At 40.4% G+C, this 24327-nt stretch overlaps 2 protein-coding genes across 4 annotated transcripts; both read right to left on the reverse strand.

Annotated features, from left to right (window-relative positions):
• Window positions 1–223: 223 nt before the first annotated feature.
• On the reverse strand, window positions 224–3949 carry LOC111220562 (zinc transporter ZIP9-like). Its single transcript, XM_022743674.1, has 7 exons — window positions 3483–3949; window positions 2929–3034; window positions 2504–2668; window positions 1987–2055; window positions 1607–1692; window positions 1378–1512; window positions 224–1295 (listed from the first exon to the last, which is right to left on the reverse strand). The coding sequence occupies exons 1-7, from the start codon at window positions 3576–3578 to the stop codon at window positions 1026–1028; spliced, it is 927 nt and encodes a 308-aa protein (XP_022599395.1). The 5' UTR covers window positions 3579–3949; the 3' UTR covers window positions 224–1025.
• An 84-nt stretch (window positions 3950–4033) lies between these two features.
• LOC111220561 (CSC1-like protein 2) lies at window positions 4034–24216 on the reverse strand. 3 transcript variants are annotated; one of them, XM_022743671.1, is made up of 24 exons: window positions 23904–24216; window positions 17988–18207; window positions 17631–17710; window positions 15458–15499; window positions 14198–14288; window positions 14032–14069; window positions 13757–13899; window positions 12938–12989; window positions 12727–12835; window positions 12566–12636; window positions 11930–12010; window positions 11689–11812; window positions 10547–10680; window positions 10285–10422; window positions 9920–10073; window positions 9617–9723; window positions 9393–9479; window positions 9209–9274; window positions 8784–8946; window positions 8346–8451; window positions 7992–8159; window positions 7750–7865; window positions 7573–7644; window positions 4034–7225 (listed from the first exon to the last, which is right to left on the reverse strand). In XM_022743671.1, exons 2-24 carry the CDS (start codon window positions 18180–18182, stop codon window positions 7046–7048), a joined length of 2517 nt encoding a protein of 838 aa, XP_022599392.1. In that variant the 5' UTR covers window positions 18183–18207; window positions 23904–24216; the 3' UTR covers window positions 4034–7045. The 3 variants fall into 3 exon arrangements, with proteins under 3 accessions (XP_022599392.1, XP_022599393.1, XP_022599394.1); XM_022743672.1 differs by lacking the exon at window positions 15458–15499; XM_022743673.1 differs by lacking the exons at window positions 15458–15499; window positions 17988–18207; window positions 23904–24216 and adding an exon at window positions 15087–15147 and having other exon boundaries at window positions 17631–17639.
• Window positions 24217–24327: the final 111 nt, after the last annotated feature.

The raw sequence follows: 24327 nt of genomic DNA on the forward strand, positions 1-24327 counted from the left end.
TTTCTTATAACTTAATAGTATTTAATAAATTATACTTCAAAGTGCAAAACGTCTTAATCTTGACATTTTGTTTTTGTGTCTGTATTTGACCCTGATGGATCTTCTAAGTCCTGCTAGGCAGGTGGTTGATAAAAGGCAGGTGCAACATGACACTTCACCATTAAATATGGATTAGCATCAGATAGCTTACGTCTGCATCAAAAAATGTGTTGTGTGGGGAAAACTAAAAAGAGCACAACATTAAGCAAACAGCCATCAGAACATGAGCAGACATGTTTTTATTTCATATAAACGTCCGCATTCACTAAAGAACGAACAGACAGGAATCATCAAAATGTAGATTACCCTAATTTTTGAAATGACAAAAATTCAGTGAGACATTTGTGATTGGAGGAACCCGCTTGATCATCCCAGTTATGTACAGTACTTGTTTCTGTCTGACTCACATAACATCTAACAGATGTAAAGAGCTGCTGGATTCTTACAGATCTTCCACCACACACCCCAGAGGCTTTGTCAGTCGTACTGGTAAAAAGTCTCACCTGCGAACCTATAAAACCAGTTATACACAAAGATTTCACATCCTCTCTCTGGGTAATTTGTACTATTGCACATTAATAAGCTGGAAGTCTGGACCCGTTTTCAAGCTCCTGACTATACAAAAAAAAGTGCATGACCTAGATCTCTTATTGTTTGGATAACCTGTTCCTGTAAATCTATCCAGTTACTGGGATTTCACCACTGACCATGCCAAACTCCACTGAGGACAATAAATTAGCTATCAGATTCTTACCTCCTGCCAAGCTCTTTTAATACACTAACAATAGTTAGATTCAAAGGAAGTTTCACTGAAAACACACCACGCTAACTGCTCTTCCAAGGCTTTTTTTTGTTCTCTCCAAACATTGTGCCATACAAGTAGTTTACACTGTAGAGTGTATTATACAGGTGCTCACAGTTGTCCTTTCAGGTGTGGTGGCACCGTGATCTTTGCACGGTTATTTAACTTCCCTGACGTTCCTCTCTCAGTCGTCATGCAGGCCGAGAGCCAGCACCATCGGGAGCCCGACCCCGAGGATGAGAGTGAGGCTCTCCAGGAGCCCCAGGTGGCGCTGCTGGTGGGTCTCAGCTCCAGTGTGCTGCTGGAGGTCAGAGGATGGCTGGCCTGGTCTGCTGCTGCTGCTGCTGCTGATCTCTGGGAGAATGTGCACTGTGGCCACGTAGAGGAAAGTCCCAGCTGAGAAGAGCATCCCCACACCTGTTGCACTGAGCTGGTTCTGAGATGAACTGCCGGACTGCAGATACAAACACATCAAATCAAATAACACCAAACAAACCATTGGACTGAAACTGTATAATACTTAGCCGCTCTCTTACTGCATGTAATATGAAGTAAGTGGTGATGGCAACAACAGGTGATGCGGCTGAAAAGGCCAGCAAATGTCCCTGAATGTACTTCTTTTCAAGGCCTGCATGCATCAGAAAGGAGACCAAACCAAAAGCTGCAGGCGCCTAGGAGAAAAGACGGACGGTCAGGTCTGCTACATTTTGTTTATGAGCAGCACTGCTGGATGTTTCACTGCAGCGTTCTCTCAGGGAAACTCACCTTGTGTAGAATCACAGCAAAAAATACTATGACTTGCACTGTCACTTGACCTGTGGCCACAGCAGCACCCAGAGCAAAGCCATCAGCTGTATGTAAATGAAAACATTGTTAGTGGTCACAACAATCTGCTTCCTCCATGGGTGTCTGTGCCTCCAAAAGCCTCCAAGCTACGATTTCAACTCAAATTATGTCACTGGAAACATAAAAGACTCAAACAGTGAAGGAATCACATGCTGAGTCACATGAGGACTTTAACAAACTCCACTGCTTTGTTAGGAATTTTCCATGCTTGTGGCATGGCATTCCTTGAAACATTTTGTTTACCTTGGGAAAATACAAGTCCATAAAAATGTAAAGTAAATACTTTGCTGTATAAATACCTGCAGCATGTATAACCAGTCCCAAGGTGGCTGTGATGCCCGCACTGTTCGGCAAACGAGTCGTTTGGTCTGAAATGAGACATTGCACATGTTGTGGTGATAACGAAACACTACCAGTGAAAAGCTTCAGAACACCCACATTTTTCCAGTTTGTATAGGAATTTAAACAGTTCAAGTCCAGTGAGTAACGTTAAATGGTACAAAGGTAAACTGTAAGCTAAAAAGATAAAAATATATAAAGAGGTTTAGGTCCCACAAAACTGAAAAAATGTTTTCCAGGGATTAAGACATTGGTTTATTTACAGCTTTCCTGCAGCAATGGAGGCAAATGAGGCCTTGAAATTAATGCTAGGTATACAGGTTGATGACCTCATCAAAATCTTTATCCTTCATTTGTTGCGTGCTTTAATTTCAGAAACACTCACACATTAGTAACAACTGGAAAGATGGAGGTGGTCTATATGTGGAGTTGACATTCTGCAAAAATGAAGCTGGTACTAGAGTTCTGCCAACTTGCCACGCATGGAGATGTAACTTCCGATCTGATCCACCACAAACATGAATGTAAAGCCGAAGGTTAAAGCCACTCCGATGAAGAAGCGGGATGGAAGGCCTCTCTCTGTGGAGGTTGCATTTTTCTCACTGCCATTCAGACCGGACGGCACATCGGAGTTGGAGGACGCTGCAGAAAGAAGATGAAGGACAGGATGAGCTATTTGATCTCACCCCACATAAAAGAGTACAAGGTAGAGAGGCATGCATTTAAATGAGTGAGCCCCTTTGATCCCCATACGCCTCATCACTCTTTTCAAAGGGTTACAATCAAACACGGATGTAAATGTTGTGGGTGAGGATGGCGTGGATTGATCAGTTGGCAAGACGACCAAGGAAAGGGGCTGCCGGGTCCTGGTTCAGCTCATGTTCATGTTTGTATTTGCTCACCTCTCCATGACTCCTCCAGTAAGCCCACTCCCTCTGGGATGGTGATAGCCAGCGCGGTCCCACACAGGAGTCCTGCCCCCAGGATGGAGACAAACTGCAGGCTTTTCTAGAGAATTCACACATGACTCCAGCTGATCAGAGTGAACCAATGATTTATTTCACAGACAAAACAGTTTCTCAGATTTCCATGAAAAGAGGCAAATGTCATCTATGTGGTATTTTATGTTCTACGCTCCTATCCTGGCCAGGTCTCTCTTCTTTTTTTTTTTATCTCAATGGAACTTCCTGGTAAAAATAAAGGGAAAAAAAAATGTAATTTCTTTTATATAAATAATAATATTCTGCGGTCAGTCTTATTCACCATAACTCATTTAAAAACATTATCTGCGGATGAACAGCAGTGTAATGCAGCCAAGTGTATCGGGGGCCACACATGAAGATCAACACTGCAGATTAAAATAAAGTTTGATGCCTCCAGTCACTGTGACATCGAGACTGAATCATTTCAGGACCGTTTCTACAAGGAGTTGAAATGAAAGAAAGCAGACTCTTACCTCAGACAGTCTGAACAACAGTGGGATGAATCCGAGTAAAAAACAACCAACAAACATCGCAACCGATATAAAAGTAACAGCCAGCCCTCCGTCCATGACGACGACTTCTTTTTTTAACACAAGTGGTGACTCGGTTTGCCGATGTGCTACATGTTAGTGGTGTATCCTGCTGAAATCTGACAGTCTGCTCTCATGGACACTGTGGGTTTTATGTGTTGGATTATAGACGAGATAAGAGCCATTCTGCCTTTCCACGTCGCACCTCGCTCTCTCGGCTCTTCTGCACCACAGCTGCACTTCCCTCCCAAGCAGCACCCAGTGTCCGACACTGAGAACTGCATCCCCGCCCCTGCCAGCCTCCATCCCTCCAATCATCTACCTCCGATCTGCAGCACCAAGTAAACCCAGACCAAGTAAGGCTGCAGCTGCAGAACCTCTGGGTGTACTGAACTCAACAGTACGAGCTTTTACTCCATATTCATTTCACTTTTCGTGTGTGGGAAGGAAAATGTGTTGTTGCTGTTGAATTGAAACTCTTAAAGTGGACAGACTTGATTAAATACAGATTTATTGTTCAAAGAGCTGGGGGGAAGCAGATATATAGTATATATATATATATATATATATATATCTATCTCTATCTGTTGTACAGACGGCCCTTTGGAAAGGATGAAAAAATGAGACAGTCAAATGCTGAGATCTGCTATTGTTACTCTTCCTATCTAGAAAAATGTAAAACTAAAAAAAGGCAAAGCTCACAAAAACACATTCTAACTGTGCACAGTTTTGAGACACAGAAACGTTTTACTGCCCATTTTTAACACAAAGTAGAAACAAGCTGATAACTTCTATTAAGAGTCTTTGACTGTTGGTGACAAAAAACAATGCATCTATTTCCAGTTAGTCCCGCTGTCTATACAGATCTTATGAAGATAATATAAAATCCATCATGAGGATCGTAATTAGCAAAACAATGCTACCTGGAAATCATTGCAACCATCAGACTGACAAATGAAGATCTGTACTCAAATGAAAAGCCATAACATGGGACAGGACACCAGTTAGTTTTGTTGTAGTATAAAACAAGTTCTGGTTAGCTCAGTGAACCGTCCTTTCGAAGCTGTTTAAATACAGCCATCACACTTTCATTACTTTAGCCACTTTCAACTTACCAAAAAAGTTGTGGAATTAACGTACATTCAGTGTTTTAAAAACTGAAGTTGTTAGACAAGATGAGATTTTTAAGCATCTCCCTCGGAGCTGGACAGTATGTGTTATTTTGACAGAACACATTCAGAGATTTCAAGATATCTCAGAGGTATAAAAATGAAGAGGTATAAAAAATAAAATCACCTTATCATGACCAGAAGAGCACCAGAGTCAATGGTGTCTGACAATTCTCTTGTTTTTACCATAATAATATACCCATATGTAGTGCTAAAATACCCATGGACAAATTATGGAAACAGTTTAGGTTCACCGTTGTCGTTGTCACACCCATATGGGGTGTGCCCTTCTCTGTCAGTCATATAAGTGAAAGTAAGATTAGTGCACATTTCCCACAATGGCTCTCTGAGCAGCTGGATAATACATTTTTTTAATATTATGGACCAATGATAATAATTGGTCCATAGTGACAGACTGTAGTGGTACTTTGTCTGCAGCACTCTGCCTTGCTTTTTCAACAATCGTCTTTATGTTTAATGGGGCAGCTCACAGTGTACAGAAAAAAGAGGCTTCTTAAATCCTGAGTAAGGTAATAACTGCATGGGCACTGTGTTTCACATGATAATTTGTTACTTGGTGTTTGCTCTGTTAAAGCAGATATTTGTGTCTGAATGTTGTTGAACCTGAAAAGAAGCTGCTTCACATGGCTGAGGCAGATCAGGAAAATGTTGTAGTGCATCCCTATTTCTCTGCCAGAGGCCTTACAGAGCTGGTCGGTGGATCTGCAAATGGAATGTACAATTGTGGGGGGATATGTAAGTACTTCATAAAAACAACATAATGAATATATTTTCTATTTTGTTATCAATGGGTGATTGGGAGTGGGGGTGGCGACAGTGTTCAATATCATACAGTTAAGGTTTGAACATGAGTATGACAATAAATAGAACTGGACCACTGGTGTAACTGCTAAACTTTCTTGTGTGGTCTTGCCCAAGATTTGATATGTTATCCCAAAAACTGCGCAGCTGAGTTCACCAATCTAAAACTCAGCACTGAGTACTGGCAAAATGGGAAAATGTAACAATGCTCAATGACAACTGGAACTTACAGTATGCTACCTACACCATGCTATCTACACAAAACATTGAAGAGGACCTGACAGAGGGCTGAGTGGTAAGATATGGATTACCTCATTCCTAAAACTAGCAGTAGCCACCTAAACTGAATGCTAATTCGAAAATCTCTACATACATATGTAAACATATGGGAAAAAAAAGATAACAATGAGAACAACATATAAAGAGAACTAGTCACAATGAGTATCTCTGAAACTGACTCAGAAAACCCCCCCAAAAGGCCTTTCTCTCCATCCTCTGAGCCAAACAAAGGAATCAGCAGGGTCTTGGCCTCCAGTCCTTCTGCAGCAGCCGTGCAAGGATTGTCCCCTAATGGGGGCAGCATCAGTAGCAGCAGTCCTACAGCAGTACCAACAAAGGCTCAGGGACTGAATGCCAAAAATGATCATTATCAATGTAGTGTACCAAGAGATGAATTAGCCTCTTCCACAGTTTAGGGATGTATCAAGCTTATTAACATTTAAAATTCCATGCCTACAAATAAATACCATGTCAAACAAGGTTATTTCACAAATCTAGAGTTTTGTAGCAGTAGTCTCAAAGCGTCCAGGAGTGTTAGTAGCAATGATTTTTTTTTCTTTTTTTGTTTTTTTCTGAAAGGCTTCTATGGAATTGGAAGAAGTTTTGAGACCACCATATCTGCACAGACCAAGCTACCTGCTGCTGTGGAAAACTCTTCTCTTGCTCTCCTCTCTTATAAGCTGCTTATTCAGGGAAGCATCTAGTGCAGACAATTAGAGATACTGGCAAAAGGATTATGGGAAAATCCCTCCACCCTTTGCAATTGAAGGCATGCTGTACTACAGTACCATGGTGAAACTCGAGCTTATCGGACAGGTCCTCTCTTTGAAGTGCAATATGTTAAGGAAATACAGACAGAATACTCCCCTTACATGACAAGGCAAAAATATTCATTTGTGCATTAGTGTCTTTCTTTCACGGGTCCATGTGTAGTGTTTCAGGATGTGCCTCAGCTACATCGGAGCAGAAAGACGTTGCTGCCCTTACACTGTCAGAGTACATCCCTTCTGCAGGTGCACAGAAGATGTGGTTTGATGAGACCCAGTGTAGGAAACGCAAGAGTCCTTGAGTAACAATCCATTAAATCCTTAGTAGACAGTGTGCTTATGTTAGTGTGAAGTCCCTCGATGGAGGTTGAGATGCTTTGGAGAACTGCTGGTTCAGTTCCTAGTTTAATTCACATGTTCAGTGCACTCCTCAAGTTAACTTAGGGGATTTTTTTAAGTCCGGACAGTATCACTGATGCACTTCATTATCAATGAGGCTGTCCTCACCAGACTGGAAGTCCTCATTCAGGCCATTTTCAACATTGATTATTTCCTCGTCCTGCGAGGACCCCTGGCCATCGTCCTCGCCACTGCCTGAGCCAGCCTCCTCTGAATTTGGGTCTTGAAGTACCTGAGCAATGTACATTTGCTGTAGAGGAGAAAATGAAATAAAACACAATGTTAAAGTCTGAATGCAAGTTCATATTACAAAAAAGGTTGTTTATCTCTTTGTTCCGTCAAATCTTTGGTCTTAGTAGAGTTTTTGTGTTCTTGTGTACATATGGAACATCTGATTGACTTTGTACTTCATGTCTTGTGACATAGCTCAAGTCAAAACTTTGGATAAATGAAGTCACTTCTGCATAGGAACTAAAAGTGTGTAACCCATGTTTTCCTTTCTTTTTGACCCCATGGTCATCCCCACGGCCATGCTTCTTTTCACTGTTTGATGCTGAGGCACATGCTGATATTATATAAACATGACTGAATACATACTGCTGCCCTGTTAGCGGCAGAAGTGCACACTGGACGTCCATTCTCCAATCCATCAATCTCCTGGGTGTCAATCTGAGACAGAAAACACACATTTAATACAAGCAGCTGAATATAAAACCTGTGTGAAATACTGGCATTAAGAATTCAGAAAACAAAAAGTGATGAATATTTGATTACCTTGTAGTTGTGAGCGCTGAGATATTTAAAATGTCCAAAGCAGACGTGAGAGAGGCAGACAATGATTGTGATGATCAAAACTACGAACGTGAACATGGACGTTGCGGCTGAAAACCCTGGGGGAAAAAAGTGGAGGGACACTTGTTTAACATGTGGTTTATGTCACAGTGGCTTATATACTGTAAATAAATGTGGGCATGTGTTAGGACAGTAGTGGCCTGCAGATGGAGTCCTCTTCTTACCCGAGCGAACAGTGGAGAAGAACAGAAGCCAAAAGAGACAGAGAATAGGAGCAGCCACCACTTGGTTGACAGCTCCAGAATGGATCTTCTTGTCCAGTTTGGATGGCAGATAGGCGTAGTACATGTTGTACCTGTCTGCTAGGTGTTTCAGCAGCATGTACATCAGCCCTGCACAGACACAGGACAATCAGTGGATGTAATCCAATTAGGCCTGCTGATAAGCTTCCATATAAAGAACAGAACCACTCTATACTGCCTGCCCTCTGTATGTTCCTCCTGCAATCATTTAATCAGCGCACTATCAAGATGTGAAACAGCAGTAACCCAGCAGGGATACTAAATGGTAGCACTCACCAAAAGGGACGATGATTGGGCAGGTGATGCTGTAGGTCATAACCACAGTGAAGACACACATCATCCAAGCATAAGCTGCCCCGAACTGGAACTCATAGGCTTGGTGCTATGGAGACACGATGACAAGATATTAAAGAAAATTCTCTATCTAATCTATTGATTAACATAGTACAAAACAAAACAAAACAAGTCCACCTTAAAATCATAGCAGAGATTCTCATTTATTATGTATAGTATGACATTAAAGTCTTGGCTTTCTGATTTTATCTGCTTAATTGTCATGTTCATATACACAACAACAAAACCATTACTTTCTCATTCAGTTTCAGAGTAGATGTTCATGTAAGAGATCACTTATATTATGCTATTACGTTTTGAACTAATATGTTTCACATGGACCCATGAATAATTTAAACTTGGCAAAGAACAGGGACTAACCCTTTTGACGTTCCTCCGCTCAGCTGCAGAGCGAGCCAGGCAGAGGCGGATCATGTACATGAGCAGACCCGGGATCCTCAGCAGGTCCATGGCATTTCCAATGAATGCAGACGCAATGACATAGTTCACGAAGAAGGCTCCATTGTCAGGAAGGAATACACACCTAAAGAGCAAAGAAAAAGGTCTATATCACTAGGGACTGAAAAGGACAGGCTCAAACTGAAGTAAACACATTACTGCAGAAACTAATTTAATTCCACATTAAATTAACTATATGAGACCCAGCTGGGGTATTTCTAAATGAGTGAATTATAATAATGTCCCAAACAAACTGGACTTTCAATGCTGTATATTTACAGCCTGTTCTGCTTTGTGCTAAGTGCTATGGAGTTGTATTCAAACATCCATAAAATTCTGCTACTTACTCAAATCTCACTTTAGCATCTGCCAAGAACCTTTTGTCAAACAGCCAGCGGAAGAAAACATCCAAACTGCAAGGATACAAGAAAAGAGAGGAATCAACTAAAATATTTAGGGTGACAAAAATGAACTGATGTATACATTTACATTTAATTATATTGAAAGTAATACTTAAAAAATGTGCTATACCTGCTGAGTCCGAGGGAGGGCAGCAACAGGACCATGAAGATCAAGAAAGTATAACACTTATGCATTGTGGTCCTGTTCTCTCCTGAGCTATATGACCAAATGAAATTTACACATTACAACAGACACAACACACTCGAACAACCTCAACATCAAATGGGAATAAAGACAATAGGACTCTGAATATGCTAAACTGACTGACTGATTGCAGAAAGTGTGACTCATACCGGGTCCAGTGGGCTTCGAAGAAGGCAGAGTAGTAGACAATAGTAGGAAGTAAGGCAGAAAAGGACCACAGAAGGAGGGTGGGGAAGAACTGGGTGATGATTGGATTCTGGAGGACAGATCAGAAAGACATGGACATGTTGTGTCAAGAAACAAAAGTGGTGAATTCCTGCTGACTTGTGACAGCTCTGACTTAAATGCTGTTAGAGCTTATTTTGTTCTTCTCCTTCAGTGTCTCTTGAAATAATTCCTCTGTTTCAGTATGGTAATGACAGAGATTTCTGAACTGAACTTTGAACACTCACATTGAGGTACTCCACTGGTTTGGTAACATTGAACTTGTCCATGGTGGAGATGATGATGGCTGGGGTGGTGAGGAAGAACAGGAGGATGAACAGGACACAGTTGATGATCAAGCAGCGGATCCACCAGGAAAATCCTCCCACTGACAGATGCTCCCTGTGGGATAAAGGTTATGTAGCGGTTAGACTGACACTGGGTGATGACCCACAGTTATGGATACAGCTGGCCAGTAAACTGATACTGCAGCTCAAAAACCAGTTTTTCATCTGGTGTGAGAAAGTCTCTTCAAAGTGAACTGAAGTTCAATTATAACTCAGCGTGATATTAAGAACGTAGTAAAGAAAATATGACTTGAATGTGTTCTTACCAGTAGACATTTTGTGGATCAGGGGCGTAGCTGACAGTCCAGTTGTGTGTGTGCAGTTTGGTGCTGAACTGAGAGCTCTTGGGCTCCCGACGACAGTGACAACCCTGACACTTGCAAGCATTAAAGTCCTTCAAAATTCTGAGAACAGACATCAACACAAACGACACATGTTGAGGTGGGTCAAGAGGCATGTAATATGTCAATTTAAAAACAATACCACGGACACACATTCACTTATTTTACCGTGTGTAAATGAACTTACATGGCAGTAATGGACTCATTCTGAAAGGTGACAAAGGCCATTCCTAAAGGTTTCCTGTTGACCTTCTCTCTCTCTTTCCTGTAGTCCTCTTTCAGCTGTCCATCCAGCTTGGTGTAGTAACCCACTGCCTCCTCCTGTGAAGGACATTAACATTTAGTCACTCTGTGATGTTTGTTTTTATTTTACTTTATCCTCATTGCCATTACCTTAGATTACAGTAATAGTGAATATCAGTTAATACACAGGGTTAGTATAATGATATATATATATATATATATATATATAAAAAACAAACTATAACTTGCATTTTTATATGTAATAAGTAAAAAAAAAAGACACAACACTTAGTGAATGCACAAATAAATACTATCAGTACCATCTGTAATACTAGACAGCCTCTGGGATGACTTAACAACCATGTGTACTTAGTTAATTTGGTGATCATTTATATGAGCAAGTATCAATATCAACTCTTTTAACCAGTGGTGGAGAGAAATGACCAACATTTATTTTTAAATTGAACAAAAGGCAGTCAGTATTTTGGAAAATATGGGGTCCCTACATGAATACAATACTGAATGGCTAAACAGGGAGAAGTTGACAATGTTAATGTATGTAAGATGTTACCATCAAGGTTTTTGAGAGAGATGGCCTATATTTTATGTCAAACTGTATGATGCTGTTGTTTGCCCAATAGGGTGTTATCAGTATATGGGAGAGATGGCCAGAGTTATTTAAACAGGAATGATAGGCATCTAACAGCTTACATGTTATTAGTACTGGAGGTGTGAGTAGAACACATAAGCTTAGTTGTACTTGCCCTGGCTGTCACTATCTGCTACTAACATTTTGATATAGGAGTAATAATTATATTCACCACTTATATTAATGTTACAGTTGTTCGTAGGTAATTACCTTACCCTGTGTATTTTTTTTTAATACACCCGTAAGCATTGGCATTTTCAAATATATTTACTAGTGAAAATATGTTATCTTTGTGGCAGTTGTTTTTCCTGCTTAGCCCTGCTTCTCCACGAATCAAAACTCAGCTAGATGTCTTCCTTATCTTGCTGTTAGTATCAGCTTGTAAACAAGTTTTAGGAGTGTGTAATTCTGAGATAAAGTTACGATGTTAGTCTGACCCGCTCGCAGCCTTTGATGACGCAACAGCAGAGGTGTCCACAGGGCTTTGGATTGATCATGGTGGTAATATGCTCCTTGGCCTGAAGGTCAAGGAAGAATTTCTTGTTGCGCTCTGCCTTCTTCCTGCATACAAAACATTAGCTGTGTCAAACTGAAGAAGGACTATTTCAGTGAAACAGCCTCAGGTCCTGGAGCCAATAAGACATCACATTCACACACTAATGGTTGAAACAAAGTTACCTTTCAGAGTTAAGATACATCAGCCTGGCCACATCGTAACAGATCCGAGCTTCCAGTACAACACAGTTTTCATATGCATGCCTATGAGAGAAGGACAGGGAGGGAGAAGGTGAAAGACCGGATACATTTACAGAAGTACAAATGTACAGTGCAATACTTACACATTGTTGACATCAAGGGCAGTGTATTTACAGTAGTTGACATCTCTGTACTACATTATAATAACATTAGCAAGACCAAAAATGGTGAAGTGGGTGGAGGGGGTGTTGCTCAACCGTGGAGGGGCTTTTGCAGTGGACCAAAGATAAGATTTTGGTTAACACTATTTGGCCGAGTAGGAGTTGAGCCAAGCACCCCTTCCTCGGTCTTGACACATGACTTGCATAACCCTGCTCATCTGGCTTCTATTATGGACAATTACACATATAGGCCTGTCATTGTCTGATCCCAGCCATAAGGAAGAGGACAAAACAGCTGCTTTTAACAAGAAAAGGCATGGCTCTCATACGCCTTAATACAGTTACTGCACAGCTAAAACCCATGACGACAGTGCAGCGTAACCTTTTTATAAGAAGCCAGATGTAAGCATTGAGAGATATTATCTGTGGAGCCAGGACCCCAGTGACAAGTGCTTACTCAAAGTGTTGCTTTATCTCAGTCTCCTCTGCGTATTTGGAGATCCCGTTGACAAATAAAGTGCGTTTTACCTGCATGGAAGTAAAGAAAGGGAAGTAATTAGCAACAACATTCAGAACTATGTGTCCAAAAGGAGGATCTTCTGAAAGTATGCCACCCACCAGGTCATCCTCTTTGTAGTGCATCTTGGAGGTGTGCCGTCTCATGCTATACACCGTCAGTAACAGGTAGAGAAATGCAAAGGTGGTGTGTAGCCACAGTAGTGTATTACTGGAGAAATAAAGGGTAAACAGAATTTCATCAGAGGATTAGAAAGTACAACAGAGCAACAGAGTATATGCTAAATAAAGTGAAGGTAAAAGAGCTACTCACTCAGCATTCAAATTTGCTATAGTGGTTCGTCCAAAACTATAGGCATTGTTTTCTGTATAAAAATAATAATAATAATATTAATAATAATTCATTGCCACGTATTATATTGTACTGCACTCCAAACAATACAGCAAGGAATGTGGGACATGGTTTATTTTGGTACAGAAGTAAAAGGACATTTTGTTAGAGTAGAGTAATTTCCCCATTAACTACACAAAATGAAAAGTATGCTTTCATAGAAGGCAGAGGAAACTCGTGACACAAGATAAGAGACGAAGAAAAAAAGACAGGGATAATAAATTCCTGATAAATGATAGAGGCATGATAAATTATGCATTTTAAGGGCAGGTAATTTTATATGGAAGTAAAAAACTCGATTACAGCTGCAGGAAGGAGTTCGGCACCCAGGCTCCATGTTGAACCATTTAGTCACACAGGAAAAAAAGGAAATTGAAAATTCTTTGTATTTGAAAATTCTCAGATTTGTCTGAATCCAAGTATATTTCTTACAACATATTTATTTGGTGTTCTTATTATTTTACAGAATAAAAGCATGGTGCTGTACAGTTGTGTACATAATATAAATATATTATTTATATACAATATAAATAATATGTTTTTTGTGTCTAAATGCTAGACTAGATGGCAAAGTTTTGTATTATCTGTACATGGGAAGGCAGTTTTCTTCATCCGACAGAAAAAGCACAAAGACAGATTAGAAGGAAAGAGGAAGAAGAAAAGAGACCATCAAAAAGAAAATATAAACAAGCTAAAACAAACATACAAGGATCCACTGGTAGTTAATTCCAATCAACTCACCAAGCAGGTTTCCCGAGAAGTTAACGGGCAAGATGATGCCCACAGAGAGCACGCCCACCACTACCAGCAGGCCAATGATGTGTCGCTGAAAGGACAAATAATGCACTGCATCCTCACCACACTTCTCCCTTATCTCCTCATCCCTACAGAGAGAACACACCAACAAAGTCACTGATTTAAGAGCAATTCAAAGCAGAAAAAGTGTAATATCCATTTTAATCAGTGTTACACCAATTTGTCTTTTCTTCTAACATGGTGTAAGTAACTTGACTCACTTGATGCGGAAGATAGCAGTTAGCCAGGAGCAGAATCCCTGAGAAAGAAGACAGCAGAGAACTGAAGGTGCTGTTCCAGTTTTCACATGCAACATACAGTATGTCCTGCACAACACAACACAACACAACATCTTATTTTATCCTATAAGAACAATAACACACTTACGGTGTCTCTCTGATCAATGTCCACAGAGCTTGAGACTGAGGTGAGCCTTTCATAGCGTTCAGGTGTCTCTGATGTCATGGCAGAGGCCACACTGTGTGTAGAAAACACAACACATTGTATTTGCATGATGTTACACAACTACCAAACATCAGAATGAACCACAAGGGGAGGTTAGTTCTTTGCGCTTCATGACAGTGGGATTACCAACAGTATGGAAAGTTGACAAGACAAAACACACACAAACACACGCCCTGAAATGGACTGAAGAGAGTCACCCCTGTTTACCCGGCGCTGGCTCCACACAGGATTTGTGTTGATAAACCAGTCAACCACAGGAACACTCTCTGCAGCCACATTTCATGCAGCGTTAGGAGTAAGGAGTCTACTTTACACCATCACTGTCAGGGGAAAGGTTGTGATAAAGATAGAAGGTAGCGCTCTACTCAAAAGAGTATTCACCAAGAAAACAACACAAACCCAGTGGTCATCAAGAGGCAGATTTATGGAGAATGTCCAGCAGAGCCACAGGTTCTCCTGGACATAATACAGCTTCAAGCCCTTATCATTTACTGTATACACATTTGACCTCAGGGAGATCATGTCGGTTCAATTTCTACATAACTGGAAAATATGAAGAGGCCCGTGCTCTGCTGGAATTCGAACATTGGTTCAGTGTTGAACACTACATGAAAGGATGATGTCAGCCAGGGCTCTAAGAGATCTTTACTGGAATGAGGAGAGAACCTGCGGTTCTAAGCCACCATCAGTCCTCCTCTCCCACATTGCTGTGAGGAGGAAGGGCTCATCTCAGCTCTAGTAGACAGGATATACTGTAGGTGCACCATGTAAGGGCCTGTCTATGAACAACCACAGATCAGGGAAGTATTACCTCTCCCTGTAAGCATCCTGTCTGTGCAGCTCATGGGGCGCGCTCAGACAGAAGAAGAAGTCTGTGCTTCATAAAGAGGTCAATACACAGATTAGCACACACAGATCTGATTAGGATAGTGAGAGAGGACAGGGACACCCAACAGCAGAAGTACAAGAGTGGCAATGAGAGGGAGAATAATTAGGAGTCTGGCACTGGGAAACGCCTGGAGAAGGAAGAAAAAAAAAACCCTAAACCATCAAGAGTGAAAAACAGACTGAGAACCATGGTGGCCTGGGCAGAGTGGACAAGAGTTATGAGTTAGCTTAACTACAGAGAGGAAAGGAGAGAAGAAAAAGGCAGTGAGTCTACAATATGGAGATATAACATACTATTCCCGATCATCCAGGCGACTGTACCGTTGATCCATTCGTCTGGTAAAAAGAGAAGCAAAACAAAGCCATTCAGCTCAGTTAAGAGGAAATGGCCCTGTCGGCCAGTACGGGTGCTGTTTCAAAGAAAATCTGGGGAGGCATATTACACTACAGGCATACCAATGAAGGTTTCTGTTCATTCTGGTATACATTATCCTGCCAGATAATTGCATTTATGGCCTATGATTTGATAATAACCCCTTTATTCATTTGAGTTGAGAGTCAAAGCTTATGAAGCTGGAGCCACACGCATATCAAAGTTTTATCCCATTTTCAGATGATTAACTGTGTTTCCAAATAAGGAAACATTCGCATTTCAGAATTTACAAGAATTTAAAAAGACAGACAATGATCTCAAGTCAGCACAGGGTCATGAGACAACAAACTACATTTCCTGTGTGTTACAAAAGTGTCCCATGCTGCCACCCCCCTCCCATCCTCCCACCATGCTGCAACCCCACTCTCTGCTCACATGCAGCTGCAAAAATAGTGTAGCTGCAACATCACACAAGCACAGCAGGGGGATGTAGGTGATGGAGCACTGTGTCATGTACTTTTCAGGGTTCACAGTCAAATAGGTCTGTAGCGATGTCTCATCTCCCTCTCTCCCAATTTTGATCAGTCCTTTTGTTTCATCTCATGATGTAGCACTTTAAAACGGAGCAGAAGAATCAGCCCTTGTTAACAGGCTGCTCCCAAAATTTTCTCTTAATTCGATCAGTGTGTAGACATCAGTCACAAATTATCCCAATATATCTGGCAGGATATCATCGCACATTAGTGGGGAACTACAGTGCATGGGGTTTAGATGCAGACAGTGGTTTTAAAGTGGTCTGGGAAATGGATCTAATGGGGTTTTTATTTATAATTGATAAGTTACTAATCATTCTTCGTTTCTTCCTCCATTTCAGACTTATTCCAACAGCAGCCTGGCCTTTCTATTTCAAAGTGAATAAACAATTGTGACAATGCATGAAAATGTCAGTATGCTTTACTGCTATTTAAAGGAAAACTGCTGACGCTGACTTCCTGTCTGGAGCTCCATCCTTGTGATGTCTACTTCTGTCGCAAACTACGTAACTACACCCACAGAACAAGAATACATATTTTTTTCAGTGTTAACTAACGTCCAGAATGAACAGCCACCAAGTGCCAGACACTGATAAAACTTGTCTTTGGCAGATAAATCAATAAGGGTCAACAGCCACAATGGCTTGTACCTTCTGAGACACTACCATTTGAATGCTGACAAGGCTGCCATAGCCACCCTTTAGTGTAAGCTGTTTTTTGCCCCTACTGACCACCATACACTCTATAACTACAGGCAAATCACATCAAATCCCAAAGTTTCATCCACGCTAATGCATTTTTGTTTTACAACTTCTCACCTCTCCTATGTTTACTCCTGGCATCCACACAACTGTGGTGTTTCCAGCCCCTAAAACTGAGACTTCTGGAAACCCTGTTTGAAAACTCTGGGATTGCGTTTTAGTCTGGACGGAGACTTTTGGAGACGATGACAAAGAAATATTGCCTCTTGATTGGGTCTTATTAGTCACAACCACCAGTGGTGAATGCAACGTGGATAACAAATTTCAAGCCTTACTGATACAGCTGCTTTGCTAGCAGCTGTTGTGTAGTTAATTCTTCTTTGCTGTTCCCTGTTCGTAATATTTTCTGCAACTAACCAACTGGAGAGTGGACAATCTGCTTGCTGAGGTAATCAATTATATTGAACAGTAAGTTCCTCTGCCAAGATTAATTGTTTTGCCTTATTACATCATCTGGAGTTTAAGTTAACACAAAGTACAAATAACTGATTGACACTTTACAATTGATTATTTTAGCAGATTAATATTTTTGGAAGGTAATTTAGGTTAGCATCTTTTGGCCTGTGAGCCAAACAATTAACTTTGGACAAAGGTATCTACCAAATACCAACCATTAACCATCACTGTGAATTCAACATTTGTTACTTGTACAAAGAAATTGTGATGTTAACATATCAAATTTCAGCCATAATTGATATATCAGTGCATGTTGGCCATAATGTTACATGTGATACATATTGTTACATGGCAAAAAGCCTTGTTACTGGACCTTCCAGTCTGGACCAATGTGTTCTAATTACCTGTCAGCATCGGTCACCAAAGCAAGGCGCCCGTAGTCCCATGCTACTTTTCTCAAGAAGGAGAACACAAACAGCAGCCCCTATAAGTACAAAACAGTGGCTGTCAACATCTCCAGTTCCTTTATTTACATTACAGAAACCTACTGAACAAAGGTTACATAACTGCTTGAAGGTGTTTATCAATTAAGAACACATTCCTGGAAGTATTTCACCTCAGTTCTAATGAAGAAAACACAAAACACAAAACAATGAAGGGCTAGCACTGCATCATGAGTAGGATATTTTGATGGATGGTGCAAAAATTTACTCATCAGCTGGAGTAACTCGGCACTCCATTGGGCATGAACAAAGACTCACCAAGAAGCACATAAAATCAAGGGCAAGGACGGTTGGTACCCCTCCAAAAGGCAAGCCCTGGAGTACAGTACTGCGAATTCGGGCCGAGTAACAGTAGTCCTTGGTGGAATTGGGCGTGGGCGTCGGGCAGCTCTCCGAATTGGAGCATCCTTCCACTCCCCAGATGGCCATTATTAATATCAACACTCGGTGCATCACTCTACTGCAGCATGTTGACAACCTGTAAAGAAGAAGTAAAAGCTTTATAACACTTACTATGCTGATTATTACTATTCCATTCGAGCCATATTGGTCACGCTGTATGGATCTGTCATTGGTAAAATTCTGAAGAGTACCACCCTCCAGTAAAAAAACAGAAATGCAGAGAAGATAGAAATGACTGGAAACTTATATTTGCTGCCCCTTCCTACTGTTGCTGTTATTTCTGTCTAGTCATTAGTCACATGTTCTGCTGTTGCTTTTGACCACATGCGTTGCAACTTAAATCTGCTCGTTTTATATCAATGTGCACTTTCTGTTCCTTCTTCATGGCCAATATATGTGTCAATGACACATAGTTAACTTTGCTCTGAGTTGAAGAAAAATAACTGCAGTAAAATGAAAGTGCAAATACCAACCAGCAACACCGAGAGACATGTTGCTAGCGAAATGACAAATTTTAATTTCAAGTCCAATATTCTCTCTGACTCTGTCCGCCAACAGCGAAATAAACATCTGCCTTAAGCTTGCAAGATGTTCAAATGTCTTCAGCGGCCACATCCGTTTTTTCTCAGGCAGACAACATACACTCAGCTTGCCTCTGCTGGGTACAGCCATTTATTGGGGTTTGATGAGAACAGTCTATATTTGGGTTGGAGGACGAAAACAATGACCTAAAAGCTGCAGAGCGGTTGAAAATTCAGAGAAACCCTATCTCATTACAATGGGTCATTTAACTCTTGATGCGGGTTTAGGAGTCGGGTGTGTCTAACTCTAACAAATCAGACTTTACAGTGTGGCTTGTTGAAATACCTTTAAATTTTCTAACTTTACCCTCTTCCTTCCAGTCTCTGATGCATTTCAATGAGGAACAACAAGCAGATGACCTAACAAGCAACCTAAAGGCCAATGATGGAAAACATTGACAAAACATGAATAGTGTGTGAGGGAGAATGAGTCATGAGAAATCAATCTTAACATCTTAAGTAAGCCAAGATAGTCCTTTCTCCTGCCCCAGGACAAATGAAGTGAGACATCTTGGTGAGTCCTCCTAACACCAAGGTCCACATTCATCGACACAGACAGAGATGGTCTTGGTCAGGAAACAGGCTTAGATGACCATTTAAACTCCATAGCAAATATGAGGGGCAGGGCAAAAGTATAGCTTAGATAAAACACTAGACACCCAATTATTATTTGTGGTCATCTAATGATGTGTCAATACAAGCATACCCACCACCCTGGCAGTGCAAAACAATCCAATCCTGATCTAAATGCTATCACGTTTTTAAGGTGTCATATTTCACACAGACTGAACAAAGAGCTTGGAGAGGGCGCGTAGCTGTTCTAGAGAGTGATGCCGAGTGTGTTTGCACAGTTACACTGCTATATTTGTGCCCTTCGACCCACTATTACCAGCAGCATTCACGATGCTGCTCATCTGCCCTAACACTAACTCATTTATCCGCTCCCTGGAATGCTGTGACATCAGTGGAGAGGGACGCAGCCAGAGCTGAACAATAAGCCGATAGAGACCACAGGGTTCAAATGGCCCGGTCTCAACCCAAGGAGGACACAACATACCCCCCTATGCCTTCAGAAACACTGCTGCAGATCCTGGATCCATCGCCACGGCTCCAGCTGTTTAAGATTCAACACCAACATCTTAAAAATGGCCTAAGCACACTTCCCAATCATCACCTAGGTTATAGATGTTACTGTATGAGCGTACCTCTAGGCTGCAATGTCAGTGTCGTGGTTACTTTTAAAATGTACATAATATACATCTATAAATTTTTCATCGTTATGTATTATTAATCTACAGGGGTTGGACACAACAATACACGTGACAATAAAGCACTTATAATTGATTAGCAGGGTTGAGCTGAGTCAACAGCTCTTTGACTCAAAAAGTGTTTTAAGGTGGTATTCATGACAAGATTGTATTATATTGACCTGTTTAAGGTGCCCTGTCGGGTTTTATTTTAAACAAACAAACATTATTTACATTCAGTGTTTCTCCGCAAAAAACATTTTGTGTGTATCATTAATCATTAATCATCATTATCATCATTGGTTGGGGCATTTCAACAGGGGTATTAGGAAATATTCTTAAATATCTTTTAAATCATCATTTGTTTACATGCAAGTTTACTTGCATTATTTTTCTACACTGCCTTTGTTGGTACATTTGTATGTTGGCAAGCACACCATAGCATGTCCTTGTGCACATGCATGATCCAAGCAAAACAGGAGGCCATGTTGGCTTTTCAAAGTGCTAATAAATGTGTGACACATACATCTGGACCATGACTCCTGACAGCAAACAAGCAAAATTCAGGCAGAACATATCAGCTTAAATAGTAACTGACTCCCCAAGTTGATGTTTTCTGAAATCATATCCACTCTCAACTGCTGAGCTTTGCAATCAGCTTCAGTTGGATAAAAAAAAACAAACAAAAAAAAACAATATTACCTAAATTCTAGATTGTAAACAAATTGTAGCCTGTAGCTACAACCTTAAAATTTAGGCAGCACAATGATGAAACAAGGAATGTATTTTGTGTATTTTGCAAATCCTATCTGCTATTCATTTTAAATCTATAATTTTAACTTAATCAACTTAACAGATTTTCATATTCTATGACTAGTGTAACAACCCGCATTGCACACAAATGTCTAAAATCAATTAATACTAAAACAGATATTGATTTTATTGTCATTTCAAAGTCTAAAATCATTTTTAAAAGCACTGTTTGATTACAGCATGACTCAGCAGCACAGAAATACTGTGCCACCTTTCCACCTGATGCTAGTTGCCATGATACCATCAGACTGGCACACATTCTCAAAATACAAATAAACATAAAGGGATGAAAGCAGTGAGGGAGAAAATCCCATGCTTGTCCATTTGAAACTCAATCTACAGTGAGTCTGCCGTTTGCTCTACAGCTTAAGCAGGCAAAACAATGTGGTCTGTCTGACTGTTCAGGATAATATATGTCTGCTTGTTTTAGACAAACAACATCAGAGCAAAACATCTACAAGGACAAATGACAGGAAAAAGTCATACAACACAGTGCATTATTCAATTTCATTAAGGCAGCTGTATGTTTATCACATGCTAATTATATAGATGCAGACCTTTTCACTGCAACATGTGCCTCCATGTTGATGCATGGACAAATGAAATTGAAACTGCACAACACTTACTCTACACTACTTTCCATCTAAAAATAGCAACAGCAAACATATTGATGACCTTGTGCTTTTTCCATTAGTACGTGAGTCATTATTTATTTAATCTTCATAAGTTAAATATTTAAACAGGCTTTGTGTTATACTCACAGTGGGTTATGAATCAGGTTAGCAGTGGTCAAGCAACATCAACTTGAAATGCTCCACCTTTCTTGGCTAACTAAATAAAACCAAATTTAACAAAGGAGGGACACACACTAGGTGCCTATATAAATGTAATTGGTTTTTATCATCTCTTTTACACTAGCCTATAATCCAGATAATGACTGGAAACCTTCATGTGGTTGGATAAATCAACCCACTATTATGTGCTCCTTGCAGGAAAGACATGAGCAAACTATAAAAGTTCCACTTCCACCAATGTATCTCCAGTGATGTTCACTTCCTGCAACAAGTGCTGGTTCAAAACCATCACTGCGATCATTTTAATAACACACATCTACTGTATAAGTCAAAATATTTGATTTGACATGAATTCTCCAACAATGCTACTGGCTGATAAGGATGATTTGACATATTAGCCTTGTTGCTATTAGCCTATCAATAATTGACAACTACCTGGTGTATGAGTTCTCATTATCACAGATTATGACTATGTCAGAGTACAGTTTCATAATCATGTCACAGCATGTACGTTAAAACTAGACAATACAAAACAAGGAAATGAGGAAAAATGTTAAATGTTGGAGTTGAAATAAAATATCTTTCCCTCCTGACATAGATTCTTGCAAACATAATTAGTATTTATTGGTCAAAAATCTTTGTACTAAAACTTCATAAATTCAACAATAGAGAGATCATACCAACATTTAGATTAGATGGATGAAAAATTAAAGTTGATGCTATAGGAGACAAGACTATTATACTGAAAAGAACACAAGTGCACCTAGCTTCTCATCTAAAATCAGCAGCACAACATTGAGTCTGTTGTATAAATTAATTACGTTATCTCTGAAAATGTAATCTTGCTACTGTCACTGAAGTCTACCTTCAAAAGACTGAGGTGTGTGTTCCATCCAATCTTTTGATTTTAAAGGGAAGCATGAACTGATTGAAGACCATAAACGACTGCAGCTATTCAATCGATTAATTGTTTTAGTGGTCTATGAAGCAATAATAACTTGCAGTGAGTGGTCGCAGTCTTTTGAATATGAGGTTTAGTGTACTGTGAACAGCTGACTTTTATTATCCATTTCACTGCCATAAGCCATTATAAATTCAAAACTAAGGCAATTGGTCAAACTAATCAGGCAATTTTACAACATCACTTTTCATTCTGTTTGTGATGGTTGTTTATCATCATGTTTCACATTTATAGATGCTATGAATGATCAATGCCACAAAATGCAATCCAATCATAAATAGTCAACATTATTCATGTTGAAAATGCACAAATACCCTCAACATTTGTTAAGTAATGAAGCTAGTATGGCACTATTGTTTGTTTTGTTTTATCTTGTATAAAATCAGTATGAGCAGAGGTTAGGGTTAGACTGATACTTCTCCTTGAAGTACCAGTCTAACCCATCATATTGCATCAATGTCACTAGACCATAGTGTGGCTGATGACCAACATTAAGGCTGCGAGCAGCCAGCTCATGTTTATCCCTTTATAGGCTATGCACAAAGAAACACTTAGGGCATTAACTGTCACAGCCAAGCTCTAACTAGTCCATCATGAAGCCCATGTGTGTGAACCATTACAGTTTAGCCTATTAATGTCAAAGATATTCTCTAAATACATCATTGCTCAACCACTGGCTTTAACTACACAGCTGAGATATGTTAGGAATTACTGATGTTCCGCTGGTTATCTAAAGGTGTGTCTAAACAGCTAAACAGGCAAACTTTAAAACTATAGCTATATATGTATTATCTAAAATCGTTTCTAGTATCCTAACGTCCATGCAAAAGCAATCTCCCAATAGCAGATAGTCAAGCAGTCTTCAAAGTTATTTGAAAAATATCCTGACATCCCGCCTTCACTGATCTACCCCTTCGTGAACACCGGAATATGATTAGTAACAACAAACCAGACATACCCGGGTCTGATGTGGACCAGCAGGCGCTCTTAATCTGGGACTTGTGGTTTCGGGCGGGGGGGGGGGGGGGGGGGGGGGCGGCGCAATATAATAATCGGTAATGACACTGTCTAATTTAAAACAATACAAGAATCCACACAATTGGCAACCCTACTTTCGTTTATTGAGTATAACTTGCATCAATGATGAAAACCAACTTACATTGCTGCTGACCTTACTGAAGCTCGTCAACGTTAGCCTAACGCTAATGGTTACGGGATGTGTTTACTCGTTTATTGTTCTAACAACAACCTTTAAGTTCACTAGCGACGTAGCGCATCGTTATTGGCAGTTAGTTGCCACAACTGTAGAGAACAATCAAACACCTCTGAAGTATAATAGCAATAAAAACAGTTAATAAATAAGAAAAACTACTTACCTTACTATGATACGCAGCAGGGGTAGAAACTGTCACAATTAGCTAATGTGAGCTAGCAGTCAGCCGTAACGTTGACGTTAGCTAACTTAGCCCCTCGATGTAGCAAATAACAGGTGGAGACTGTCTAACGACTGGTGGCTAATTCCCGCATCAAACTGGGTTTCGTTGAACTTCCCCGGCCACAACACTAAAGCTAACCAAATGGCGTTAGTCAGTCAAGCGGTCAAACTGTTAGTAATGACAGACAGCTCTCCGCTGCCTCGGTTATGTCTGTCAGCCGGTTGAACAACTCTCGCTAACCCGACCAGTCCTACTGCAGGCGCAGCCAGTCAGGTTTACAGCGTGACGTACATAGAAGAAGACGAGATAGAGACGCCACACATCTTTCTACGCCATGAGACCGAAATCTCCATGGTCTTCGTTG

This window comes from Seriola dumerili, unplaced genomic scaffold, assembly GCF_002260705.1.
Source record: "Seriola dumerili isolate Sdu_G_001 unplaced genomic scaffold, Sdu_1.0 BDQW01000073.1, whole genome shotgun sequence".
Classification (NCBI taxonomy): Eukaryota; Metazoa; Chordata; class Actinopteri; order Carangiformes; family Carangidae; genus Seriola; species Seriola dumerili.